General features: G+C 41.9%; 1 protein-coding gene across 14 annotated transcripts in view; it reads left to right on the top strand.

Moving 5' to 3' along the window:
* The window catches only part of SASH1 (SAM and SH3 domain containing 1), a 300,847-nt gene that overhangs the window by 244,507 nt on the left and 43,071 nt on the right, over window positions 1–13,269 (top strand). The window contains exon 1 of one of the 14 annotated variants that reach the window (XM_070256427.1): window positions 10,673–10,826. The exons of the other annotated variants lie outside the window; for them this stretch is intronic. Coding sequence (XP_070112528.1) covers window positions 10,803–10,826 — 24 coding nt within the window. The 5' untranslated portion in view covers window positions 10,673–10,802. Of the gene's footprint in view, window positions 1–10,672; window positions 10,827–13,269 lie in introns of those variants that run through there. 14 annotated transcript variants of the gene reach the window in all.

Genomic DNA, 13,269 nt, shown 5'->3' with positions numbered 1-13,269 from the left:
ATTATATAGTTATTTTGTTTGGTCATCTCCTCCTTAAAATCTGGGAACGACTCTACCTCCATGTCTGCAGTCTTTTGTCCCCCCCGTCCATGCTCCCCACAACCAGTCGTGTTTCTAAAACATACTTCTTTTCTTGCAATCAACATGTTTCAAAAAAGCTTGAGGATTTTCCGGTTCTGTAAGATGAATTCCAAACTTTTGGCACACTCGACCCCCGATGTGATCTGGCTTTAATCAATTTCTCCACTCTCATCTTTCACCCTTCTCTCCCAGTAGCCTCCACTCCGGCCGCGTTGGACCCTGCATGCATTACTGAACCAGCTTTGTATGTTCACACTCTCTGCTTTAATTCATGCAATTTCCTCCACCTAAAGTGTCTGCCCCCAGGTTTTTCTAGGTGGAAGTCTATGCATCCTTCAAGGTGAAGCCCAACGACCGTCTCGTCTGTGAAACTTTCTTTAACCTCCTCGAGTATAGTTTATTGCTTCCTATTCTGTGCTTTTATTAAACTAGCTTTAGCCATCAAACCTAACAGTTATCTTAGAGTATCAGAACTAGTTGTATATTTTTCAGCCTCCATGGAAATCGTGAGCTTCTTGAACAAGAAAAGCATATCGTGTTGTCTTTGTGTCTCCAGTGAGTGCCTAACTCAGCATCCACCTCATATAGCGTGTTAGAGAAATATTTAATAAGCAAAGTTGTCTTTGAATGTGCATCCTTCCTGGCTGTTTTAAGAGCATGTTTTATGGCTTGCAACCACAGACTCAATCTTTACCCTTTCTTTGCATCTAAGCAACAAATGATGGCTTATCAGAAGTTAATAGAACCCTCCCACATCCTTCTTTTCCCTAATTTCCTGAATCAAGCAGCAGATTTCCACTGCACCTAAAACACCCCGAAGGATTATTAATTTGAAGGCCCTGCCGGGTTTGCTTTTGTGTGGAAGAGACTGAGACGTTACCATTTATAATAATAAATGTGTCATACGCTAGCCAGCAGTGTGTCCAGGGACTATGAGGTAATCAAAAGAACCATGTCCATAGTTTCCAGTTTGTCTTCTTGGGTCTCTTATCCCCGAGTCCTAAAGACTAACACAATATAAATGTAAATCATGGACCTACGGAATCATGGACAATAAATACAGTAACTCAGGACTAATGTGATTCAGACCCAGCTCGAGGGAGAGCACAAAGACCCAGTTGTCCATAGTGGGTCCTTTCGTATCCGACTCACTGTATCCTGTCCTGATTAATAGCATCTGAGTCATGAGAAAGGTTATGACTTTGTCCATTCAGAGCAACAGGACTGGAGTAAAACCTCACACACTTAGATGGCAAGGGAAGAGAGTAGTGTCATATAGGGAAAGTTAATATGAACTGAGGACTACAGGCATTGTGAACGAGCTGCTAAGAAAGCGTTATTAAGTATTGGTTTCTTGGACCCCTGTCGGAGGGTGAGTTAGAACCATCGCCTTGATGGAAATTGTCAGAATGGAATGGCTGCTTCTTAGAAGTTGGACATTCATTCTCTCGAGGGTTGGTTTCTTCACTTGGGAGACATCTACAGGGCGCTTGCTACGGACCAGGCACAGTGCCAGATATCCAAATTAAGCAGGTGAAGGAGAAGGCGAGAGAGCCCCTGCCTGGAGAGTTTACCCTGCAGTGCCGAGGTGAGACCCACCCGCACACATGCTCATGCAGACGCGAGATGTCATGTACATACTTATGTTATTAGTTTCTTAGCAAACTATTTCTTCCTAGTTGGCTCAAAAATAAATTCAGCCTGTCCTGTTTGGATGAAGGGCCAGGAATCCCATATGCTCCTTCCACTTGCAGCACAATCTTCCAGAAGCTCTGGAGTCGCTTCTCTTTGTGGTGTGAGATTTGAGTGAAGACAGGCTCTTCGGCCATGGAGAGAGTTTCTGAAGCAGGATTATTTAGCCTGTGTATTTTGCTAGCTGACTTTGTGCAAACAACCCACACCCGCTTCCAGCCCTGCTGTTCGTTGCTACAGCTGACCACCGTTGGTACTGAAGTTCGCTTGACCTTGATTGTAATCCTAATGTATGTGATGCTCGCCCCTCCCACCCTGACTTTAATCTGCCCTGTTTTTATGTGGACTCGGCAAGAAACACCATCCAAAATACTCCTTCTCAATTATATGCTGCATTTGCCTGATAGCAGAGTAATTAATTTCAGATAATTCCCACTGTGTCCTACTCCAGCCGCCATGGTTAGGCGCTTTGATTATCTTTTGTGCGAGAGCCAGGCCTTTTCAATTTTCCATTGATTCTTTTCTATACTGAGATGGAAATAGCCCACTGGCCGTAGTCGGGAATGCCCAGGCCATGAAAGTTGCGGGGATCACAAGGCCTTTGTCACCAGACCTCAATGCCTATATTGATGCCTGCCGTGCTTTAGGATGTCATTTGCATTGATTTCATAGGCTTCCCCACCCCCATAACTGGCACTCGATCATTGCGTGTTGCTTCACAATAAATCTATATTCACATTCCTGGTTTCCAAGAGTGTAAAGTACTAAAGATAGTTACCAGGGGAAGTGAAAAATAGCTTTCTCTTTGCCAGAGGAGAATCTGTTCCTCTGCTGTTTTTCATTAATAACAAACTTTTGTTGTGAGGGTTAGAGTTTTGAAAAAGAATTCCTGGTTGAGTCCTCAATTTGTTGTTAAGTATCTGAATGTTGATTTAGTATTTTTTATTTTATTTTGGTAAATTTTGTTTCCATTTGCCTCCACGGGGGGAAGGTGGTGAGAGTTCTCATTTTAAGCTTTCAACTTGGTGCCTTGAGGTTTGGTTTACCTTCTGGTTAAGAATATGTTTAAAGAAATTATGCTCTCCATCTTACTGGGGTTTATAGTTTTTTACTCAAAGCATAAGTTTTAGTAAATCATAGCTTTTGTGTTTTTACAAAATTCATAGATACGGGTTGGTGATTTGTTACTTGGTGCTTAAATATTAATTAAAATGCTTGCAGTGAAACATCTTTCCAAAAAATGTCAAATGGTAAATTATTTGATTATGATGCTATTTATATTATTTTAAAAAGTGTATAATGTATAAAAAAAATTAAAGTAACAACAAGGACAGCAAAGCACAGAGCGCATAGGGTCCATTGCAAACATCTATTTTGGTCCCATTCTGTTGTTTCACGCCATATAAAATGTGTTCCAGAAAAAGTTGGAATTGTGTTTCTGTATCTGGAGCTCCTTACTAGGATGAAGCAACTTGGGTGAAATATTTTGTGATTGAGTTATTTTGTAAAGCAAGTCATCATTTCATAACAGATCGCTTGGACATTTGGGGAAATTTAGAGTTGGGAAATACTTGTGCAAAAAATGCTCTAATGTTATAACAGTGATGGTATTATAATACCTGACATCCATCTTTGCATCTCTTCACAGACTTTCATTCCAACTCTAAGTATATCTTTGCCATTAACCTGGTTTGAGGTCCGGGGGAGCCGTGTGGTTGAAGTGGATCCCAGATTTTGGGTAACAGAGACACAATGCCAAGTGGTCACTTCTTCCACTTTTTACAAAATACTATTTTAAGTGTTTCCTTGATGGGGGACTTTCAAGGTCTCAACTAAAATATCCCCATATTATCAGATGTTTTGGGTGGCATAATGCAAGACTCAAATCTTTTTAGGGCTTTCTAAAATTATAAACTGAACTTGTCCCTCCCCAGCAGATGGGTTTTACTTAGGCTTTTCAGAGGCGTTTCACCTGCCTAAATTAGAGCCATTGTCTTCAAGCCAGAGGATTCAGGTCTGCTGTTTTGGAAGAAGAGGTGGCAACAGTCCTCATCTAAATTAGAACTTTCTAAAAGATAATGTGCCGAAAGCCAGGAGAGTGTGCCACAAAGTTGCCTTTTTAGTGGTTCTTGTGGTGAATGGTTTAATTTCTGTTATGGCCAAAGAAAAGGCTAACTAACGATTTAATCACTTCATCCAGAATGTGGTGGAGGGCAGAGTTTGTGCTCACAGGGTGCTGATCACAGGGTGCCCCTTTGAGAGCAGGGTGGTGCATCTTTCTGCTTGTCCAAGGGGTGTCTGCATATTCATGGTGCTCTTTTTAGAGTCTAGTATTATGCATTGAACCAAATTTTTAAAAAATTGTCTACTCTTAACGTGTTTATTTTGGATATGTTTGTTTTATTAGGGTGAACTTCTAGACAATGTCTATAAAATTTATGAAGTTTTATTTTTCTATTTCAAAAGTTTTAAAAGAGACTATTAATCAGTATCATTGGCTTCTTCATTTGGGGAAATCTGACCCTAAAAGAAGACTTTCTTTTATGATAACACATGATGAATTTACAAAATTTTCCCCCACCTGTAGACATTCCCAGCAATTTTAAAAAATATGATTTTCATATTTTTGCTGACTTTGAGTGAATGTTTATTGGATGCTTAAATTATGTGAAGATTCACTTACACCATGGTATTAAACTTGGCTTTATAGGTACGGTAAAGGTATCATCAAGACAATGGTTGACCTTCTTTCTACTGTTTTTCTTCTCTATATTATTGTATTTATAAGGAAATTTAAGAGAAGGTAGATTCCATGCATAAAAATAGCTTACATTTCTGAATAAACTGTTTGCTTTTAATGGTGTTTGTATTTTTTCTTTTGTATCTTTTCCTAGAGAATTTTTCTCATGACTTTTAATACAGGAGTTTCAGCTTAAAAGGATTCTAATTGGCAAAGTAAGTTTTGATTTGTGGCTAGAAAAAGATCCTCTTTGTTGGAGCTTTAATGGTTGTATTAGCTAGGCTTAAAGACAGGATGACTGGATGTGTGCTTCACCTCTTTCCTTCTTCAACAGAAGAAGAAATTTACCAGAAGTAATATCACCAGGAGAAAGAAGGAGAAACACAGCCTAGCAATAATTTTTCAGCAGGCATATATACCCTGTATTCTTGAGACAGATACCAGCAATTCTTTATACCATCCTGTGTTACGTTATGCTGGGATAACTAACATTTTTCTAAATCTTTCTAAATGTAACCATGTTAAAAATAACTTTTATTGGTTCTGGTCTTTTAATGCATACTTGGAACCTTCAGATGATTATTCAGACTTTTATGGATACTTTCTATAAATTTTTTTTTATTTGGCTGAGTGGGAATATACAGGAAGAAATATTACTCAATTTTAATAAAAGTTATTTTGAAACTAAGATGCTAATAAAATAGGGACAGATTAAAATCCCCTTCAGAAGACTAAAAGTAATGATTCTTTAGACCTGCAGCTTATGGTGAGACCAAGAGACAAAATTGGTCCGTTGGAACAACGTTGTGGAGTCTTTGGAGAAAGATGAATTGTGTTCTAAGTGGATATGAGCTGACTGAGAACCACTGCCTAGATGTCTTCTTGTCGTTCATTCCGTGCCACCCTCCCGTCCCCCGTCTCCTCCCTGGGACAAGGGCCAAAGTTTGAGGCATGTGTTTCCTGTGAGTCCTTTAAGATTGTCATCTTTAAACAAAGTTAGACAGAAACGAGGAGCTGGCCTCGGGAAAGCCAGGTGTTTGCCCACGTGGGCAGGCGAGGGGGCTGGTGAATCCCACACAGTTGAGTCAGATTGGGTTCAGATCCCAGCTCTACCACCTGTTGGCTCTGCATCTGAGGGCAAGTTTCATCTCTCGGTGCCTCAGTTTCATCTCTTGGTGCCTCAGTTTCCTCTCTTGGTGCCTCAGTTTCCTCATCTGGAAAATAGAGACAAGCATATGTGTCCCACATGGGTGTTGCAAGGATTAAATGGCACACAGTGAATACCCGATGAATGCCAGCTTCTTTTCCTTTGTGGGAAGCTCTTCTACCTTTCCGTTAACTGCTATTCTTAAAATACTTGAGTTCCTGTAAAAGTCCATCTGTACATGCCATTAACACGGCAGCAGGGCTTATGTATCGCGGCAGATGGCTAGAGCTGGCCAGACAAGCTTAAGGTAAATAGTGCATGCTCACTTGATCAGGCTTTTACCAAACACATACTCAGTTTATTTTCTGTTTCAGAAGGTGTAATTGTTTAAGTGGGTTTAAGGGTGGGTCTGGTATGATTTCAGTAATCATACTGGGCCTTAAGGTTACTATTGGGAAGAATAGGCAGTTAACTGTACTGAAATGATCTAGGGCCGTATAGTGCTGATTATAGTGCTGATGAGGGTGGGTGCGTTGGGCGTGTGGGTGTGGCTTCCATAGCTGTTCTGTTGGAGGGCACTCTCATGGCAGGTCCAGAAATAGCTGGAAGTTCAGCTCTATGCACCTGACAAACTAACCAGCTATATCTCTGTCTTCATTGGTTGGTAAAGTTACAGGGAGTTGAGGGTACTGCTTGCAGACCCTCTTTGACATGTCAGGGCGACATGAACACAAATAACAATAAAGTATCCTGGTACAACATAATCTGAGGGCACTTATTTACAATGTTTTAAAATTTGGGACAGCTATTGGATACATTCTGGTCTGTTTCTTATGTTAGGTTGAGCTATATGAAACTGTAGATACTAGCTTTTGACTTATAAAAATGGCAATTTCATTCATCCGACCTGATATATGAATGCAAAACATATATACCACATTTCCTCCACTAGACGATTATATCGAAGTGCAGATACCCGTAATATGATCTGGGTTAAGGATTGGCATTTAGATTTGCAATGCCGATTTCTTGTTTTGCTTTTGGGAGTAACCTCAGAGAGGTTGGGGTAGGAGAGGATTTCCATCACTTGTTTAATGAAATTGATTCGTCACATGTTAATTCCTCCTTAAATCATTTGCCCTAATGCCAAATCTTATGTAATGGCTGAGTTGGAGAGACACCCAGGCCCTCTCGTGGTTCATGAGCAGGCTCCAGACTGAGGGCCACCTCCAGCCTGAGCCGGCTGATTGAAGTCTGAGGCTGCCCATCACTTATTTAACGTCCATTTGAATTTTAAGTCATCACAGTTGCCCATTTTATCAAAATTCTTAGAACTGCAATCAGTCATCAGACAGTGCCACTCATTTGGAAAGCAGTATTTTAACACAACCAAATTCTAGTTGAAATTCTAATTATTCACAGAATGATTTCTGTAGAAATACTCCTTTCTTCTCTTCTCTGTCCCTATTACTCTCTCTCTTCGCACCATACCACACCCTCTGTCAGCCCTTGTTGATTATACTATTACTAGTATAATGCCAATGGTATTGCATAATTAGTTCCTAAAAGGACACTTCTTGCCCTGCAGTTCTGACCCAGAGTGAAGGTGAAAGAATGCCATCTTGAAGATTCTTTTACTCATTCATTGTGCAAACATTATTGAATACCTACCACATGCCAGTCCCTGTCACACGGGTTTATATTTGAGAAGAAGAGACAGACAAGTGGATTTAGCATGGTTCAGGACTTAACTGGAATATTTCTACCTAGTGTATTAAGTACACACAGAAATTCCATTTAGCCCCAGTGAGGAGAGCGTGGCAAGCCTTCCCAGAGAAGGTGGCTGAAACCAAGGAGTTCACCAGGAGAAGAAAGAGAAATGTGTGTCAGGTAGAGGGAGCAGCAAGGTCAGAGGCTTAGTTGAGGAGCTGGGTGAATCTTAAAGCTTGGATCATATGAGAAAATGGATTTAAATAATACAACTTTTCTCTGTATCAATATTTTGACTTCTAGGGTATAGCTCTATTCTTTGCTCATTCTTATTTACAAATTGGTTCTGTACTAGGTTGTTTTGGTTATCTATTTCCTTATGACAGCCGTTTTTAAATTCCTATCATTCGTGTTTTTCATCTGGTCTATGAGGTCTCGTTTAATTGAATTTGTGTTCTTATTAAATATTTTATAGAGTGAAACAACTATTAGGAATTTCTTCCCCCTCCTTGAGTTATATTTTCTCTCTGATAGAGAGATGGGATCAAAAGATGGGATCTTTGTGTTTTTCCATGCTTTCTTTCTCTCTCTGTCTCTTTTTGTCCTGGTGTGGTTTGTTTGAATCGTTGTCATGCATTTCTTTTCTCCTCGATCATGCTTCGGTAGCTCAGGTCGGATTTTCTATTTGTGCTTATAATACGAAGATTACTTTTTGACCTGTTTGCCATGCTGACAACAGGTTGTTTTCCTTTCTTCCAAGCTGGAGTTGAGCACTTCATTTTGTGGTCCGTTCATGTTTATTGTTGCTATGGCCTGATGTAATGGCCAGGGAAGGGGAAAACCCCACTGAAGTGGAATGTGATCTTCGTTGGGTACCGTGCTGTGCCTTCTCGCCTAAGATTTTGTTAAATGTGCTGCATCATGGTTCACATTGCTTGGTTATGGATGGGGGAATGGGTGGGGCCGTGGGTGGGGCATATCCAGTCTACCTTTAATTCATTTCTCCAATTCCTGGTGAATTTCTAGAGGCTTTATTTCAATCAGGATCAGCCTTACTATTGACTTTCCATATTTCATTCATTACTCTCCTGAAGCAATTTCTACTGCTCCTAGATCAGAAAAAGACAAAGATGGCCACACAGTTTCCTTCCTTCTGGATTTGAAGTTATATGAAATAATTCTCAAAATTCCTATCAGTCTGCCTTCTGGAGAATCAAGGGCCTTTTCCATCGGTCTTCAGAAATTTTTTCATTACCTTGATGATGGAGTTTTAAAGTTTAATATATTAGTCTGTGAAACTAATAATAATTGTTTGGCTGCTCTTGGTGGAATATTTTTGCTAGTTTTCACTAATTTTGTTTTTGGGGACGCTGTTGCTCACTTCATTAGTTGTTATGGGAAGATATTCTGTGGTTCAGCTTTCAGCAGTCATCCTGACCTGAGAGTTTTGCCAATTAGATGACCACAAACAACCTTTCTAGCTCTAAATGATTCCTTTTCTAAGGGTTCAGCCTAGATTTCTTCACTTTGGAACTAAGTTTTCTTATTGAAGCAATTCAATTGAAATAAATTTGCTTATTATTTATTCTACAAACATAAGGACAATTATGTTAAGATTATAGATCGTGAATCTAGGAGGTGACATTGGCCCACCTGCCTCCAGCTTCAACAGATGACTGTGCCAACCTGGTGGCCTAAGTTTGGCTTGGAGGAAAGAACTCGGTGTCCACACCTTTCCTCTGTTGCCATTTAGGCTCCATCAGTTTTCAGTATTTCTACATTGTCATGTGCCTAGACAAGGCTGTTTGGCAGGCCTGTCCGAGAAGTCATCATGCCTGATTCGTGAATCAGTCTTAGATGCCATAAAAGTAATGTGACTGCAAACACCACCCAGTCCCTTGGGAGACTTACCGATTCTGGGATGAAAACTTCCAGCAGCTCCAGAAACTAGACTCAAATGCATTTGTAATTGCCCTACTTGGCAGTCTTGTTCTGAGTCATCCTTTTTCCATGGCATGGGCTGTGTGAGAATCGAATGCATTTGGGAACGAGTGGGTTTGGTGTTTTGCTTTAGTTTTCGATATGCCTGACACCATAGATTTGCTTTGGATAACACTACCCTGCTCCTTACAGAGAGACCTGTAGAGCTGCTGACTGCCTTTGCATCACTTGTTACCATAGCTCACCAATTTTAAATGAACAGCAGGGTGCTCTGAGCGATGGGCAGGCTGACATACCCCAGGCAGAAAAAGCCTTCGAAGGTGTACAGAGTGAAAGGGAAGTCAGTTCTCTTTCTTCCACTTACCTCTCTCCTCTGCCCACCCCTTTCAGAAGGCAAGGGATTTTCTCTGCTCAATGGCAATGTGCAGAATTGAGATGGATGGGCTTACCTGGGATCCAACTCTCCATAGACTTGGTTGTAGGACTCCTGTGGTCTTATATTTTCTCCCTCTTTCTTGTGGGAAAAGTAGCAATATTTTGGGGGTCATTAAAAGCAATTCAAAGTTCGTGAGTGTAAGAAAAAGAGTAGAGTGTGTTGTGGAATGTAGCGTCCGTTTGCTTCTCCTTTGGTTTTACAGTTAGTTTTTTAACAGTTTCTTAAGTGAATTAAGTACCAACAAGCCTTTGCCCCTAGAGGATGGTAATATTACCTCAAATTCTCACACACTTTTTCCAAATAAAAGTATCATGTAATTATCTTCTCTGCCACCCCCTCCTCCTCCTCTTTCTTCAAATCTGGCAACAACTAGTTAATTTTGAAACTGCCAGAGAGATTATTTCACTGTTACACTGCACCTCTGGGAGAAGAATGGAATCTCATCTTTTTTTCCGTATGCTGACAAAAATCTCCTCATTTCAGAGGGCAATGATGTCACCAGCTAATGAGCAAAATATTTCTTACTAAACAGATGAGTTCTTCCTTGACTGTTTTGTGAAATAAAAGAAAAAAAACCCACAGTGTGTTTCATATTTTATGTAGTTACTCTGACAACTCAAACACTTTTTAAAGTAATTCTGACTTCTTTAAGGAGGGAGGTTAATTTTTTTATAAACACAAAGAGCAACACACTGGCAGTCATCAGTGCTCATCTTGAACATGCCCAGTGGAGCCCATATGCTGCCCCCAAGGTAGGGAGTAACCTTGAATGCATCACTTCTTGGATCAGTGGAGGGAGAGCAGGCGTGTTGGAGAGATTGTGAAATCAAGCTTGGGGAAGAGGAGGGCCCGAAGCTGTTGTTGATTGGTGTCACATGCTGTTTATAAAGCCAACAGCATCAGCCCAACTCTCTTTGACTGTCAGATAGGCATCTAAGGTCAGAGAGGAGAAAGAAATAGGGCCTCGGGGCCATCTAAACACTGGACTTCTAGCTTAGATAAGAACCCGGAAATGCCTCACCGCCCATTGCCAATGCCCTTCCTCCCACGGAAGCATGTCTCAATTTCTTCAGCCAGAGGTGAGTTCTCCCGCTTCTGGATCCCTGTATGTCTTGGTTCCTCTTAGCATTGATCACAGTTGCCTTATATCATTCATATTGCTGAACTTCTCTTGGGGCTGTCTCTACCCCGAGACTTCCAGAGTATAACCCTGGGTATACCAGGATAGTCCCGGTAAAGCCAGCTTACTCGTATTTCTGTTCCTTGCTCTTCCTAGTGCTTTGATTCAGTGCATTCATTCATTCATTTCAATCATGAAATGTGTACTTAGCACGAACATAGATACTATTTTTACTTCCCTAAGTGGAAAAGAACAGTGTAATGTTCACTGTTGGCAATTGTGTTGGGGAATTAGGCACTCTTTTTATGCTACTTGTGAGATTTAAAAATAGCAGTGTTTTTCTGAGCAAATTGTTAATATGTATCAAAAGACTTAAAATATGCCCATTAATTTTACAATCTTAATCATCTATTCTAAAAAAAGAATTTTAGATATGTTAGAAGTTTTACAGTAGTGTTCCTCAGAGTATTGTTTGTAATATTGAAAAACTGGAAGCATGCAAGTGACCAGTGATGGGGCTATTATTTAAGTAGATTATGGTGTACTTCCATGACTGGCTACTGTGGAATCATTAATACATTGTTGTATTCCATTTGTTGACATGGGAAGATGTTCAAACCGTATTAATTTTAAAATGCAGGTTATGAAACAGTTTGAACAGTATGCTTTGACACCTCCAGGTTTTCTCTAAAGAAAACCTTTGGGGACAGCAGAGTGGCTCAAACAGGGTCACAGTGATGAGCGAGCGCTTTGTTACTACTTACGCTGTGTGTTCACTTGAGGGAGGCTTGGGGGCCCTGACAGTGGCTGTGGGAGGAGGAGCAGCTGAGAGCATGACGTCGTCTCTTTTGTAAAAACACACAACAAAACATAGAAACATATGAATGTATAGGGTGCAGGTGTAAAAAGTGGGAGGCCATTAACCAAAATATGACCAATTTTTCTATCCGAGTAGGGGTGGGGGGATATAGGTATTTTCTCTTTCTCCTTTTTGTGGTTGTGCATTTTCCAAATTGCCTGTAATTCACTATACATCATGTGTAATCAGACATAACACAACAAATGTTACTTAGGCACACATACAGAAATGAGGATGGCGGTGCTCATTGTCCTCATGAAGTTTAGTGTGGGGCTGAGAAATAGAATGATTACAGTATATTGGGCTAAGTCCTGCGATAAAGCCTGTTTAGGTTGCTGTGCTACCACACAGCCTAAGGAAGATGAGGAGGAAGCCAGGAAGGCTTTCAAGAGGAGGTGACACGTGGGCTGAATCTTGAAGGATGAGTAGGAGCTAGGGAAGTGGATGGGGTGGGCAGAGTTATTTCCAAAACAGAGATCTGCAGGTGCAAAGGTGTGCCAGCCCATGAGAGATGGGGCATTTGAGATGCTCAGAGGAACTCAGAAGATGAGAACCAGGTGCTCTGAGAGGCCCTTTGCACATGGTGTCTGCAGAGTGGAGCATAACATACACAGAAACTGGAAATAAGGGGAGGGCTCTGACCATGCAAAGTCATCTATCCACAAGAAGGCCGTAGAGTGGGAATCACATGCTCAAGTCTGTCCTCAGCAAGTTTGCACCCCTGCTGTGTGCTGCGTGAGTTCAGGTTCACTACTCAGTGAACAAGACCAGCCATGTCCTTCCCTCATGAAGTTTGGCCCCTCTGTTTCCACCTTTCCTCCACCAAGAAGCTCCCCAGCGTGCCCTGGCCCAGTCTAGTCTTTCAGATCTCCTGCAGTTTACTCAGATACACAGCAAGGGCTGGGAGCTAGGGGCTGGAGAGTCTAAACTCCTTCATTCCGTGCCGATGACACACACATGTAGTGAGGGCCCACAGTGGGCGGGCCCTGCGCCGGGCACCAAGAACACAAGGAGGGGGACAGATATGGACCCTGTCCCTGTGGCCCTTCCCGTCCTCTGAAAGACAAGCCCGTGTCCGGTGCCTACGTAATGCCCAACATCGAGTGTCTCCCTGAGTACCTGAATCATCCCGAGAGTGATGGAAGTGACAGTTAACAAGGGCTGTACAGGAGGAGTGGGGCAGAGGGGAACGAGGAGGAGAAGCGTCCTTCCCTCCACTGCCCCAGAGAGCCCGCTCTGTCCATGCCCAGCCTCCCGCCATCCCAGGTCAATAGAGACTTCGCCGCTTGCCGGGCTCTGGGCCTCACGTCAGGCTCTCCTTTCATCCTCTCAAGAGCCATGGGAGGCTTATCAGTGCCGATCTGATAAATGAGAGAAGTTAAGACACCTACTCAGGGCCACACGCTGTTCGCAGGTGGCATCCAGGGGACTTGGCGCCTGCACGACCTGTTGAGACCCAGCCTCCGGTGTTGGCCGGATCATCAGCTTTCTTTCACGTTTGCTTTGCCTCTGCAACCTACACAGCGAGACAGCACCTGTAGGA

Source organism: Equus caballus, chromosome 31, assembly GCF_041296265.1.
Source record: "Equus caballus isolate H_3958 breed thoroughbred chromosome 31, TB-T2T, whole genome shotgun sequence".
Lineage (NCBI taxonomy): Eukaryota > Metazoa > Chordata > Mammalia > Perissodactyla > Equidae > Equus > Equus caballus.
The sequence above is the reverse complement of the archived record's forward strand: the minus strand, read 5'-3'. Positions and strand labels throughout refer to the sequence as shown.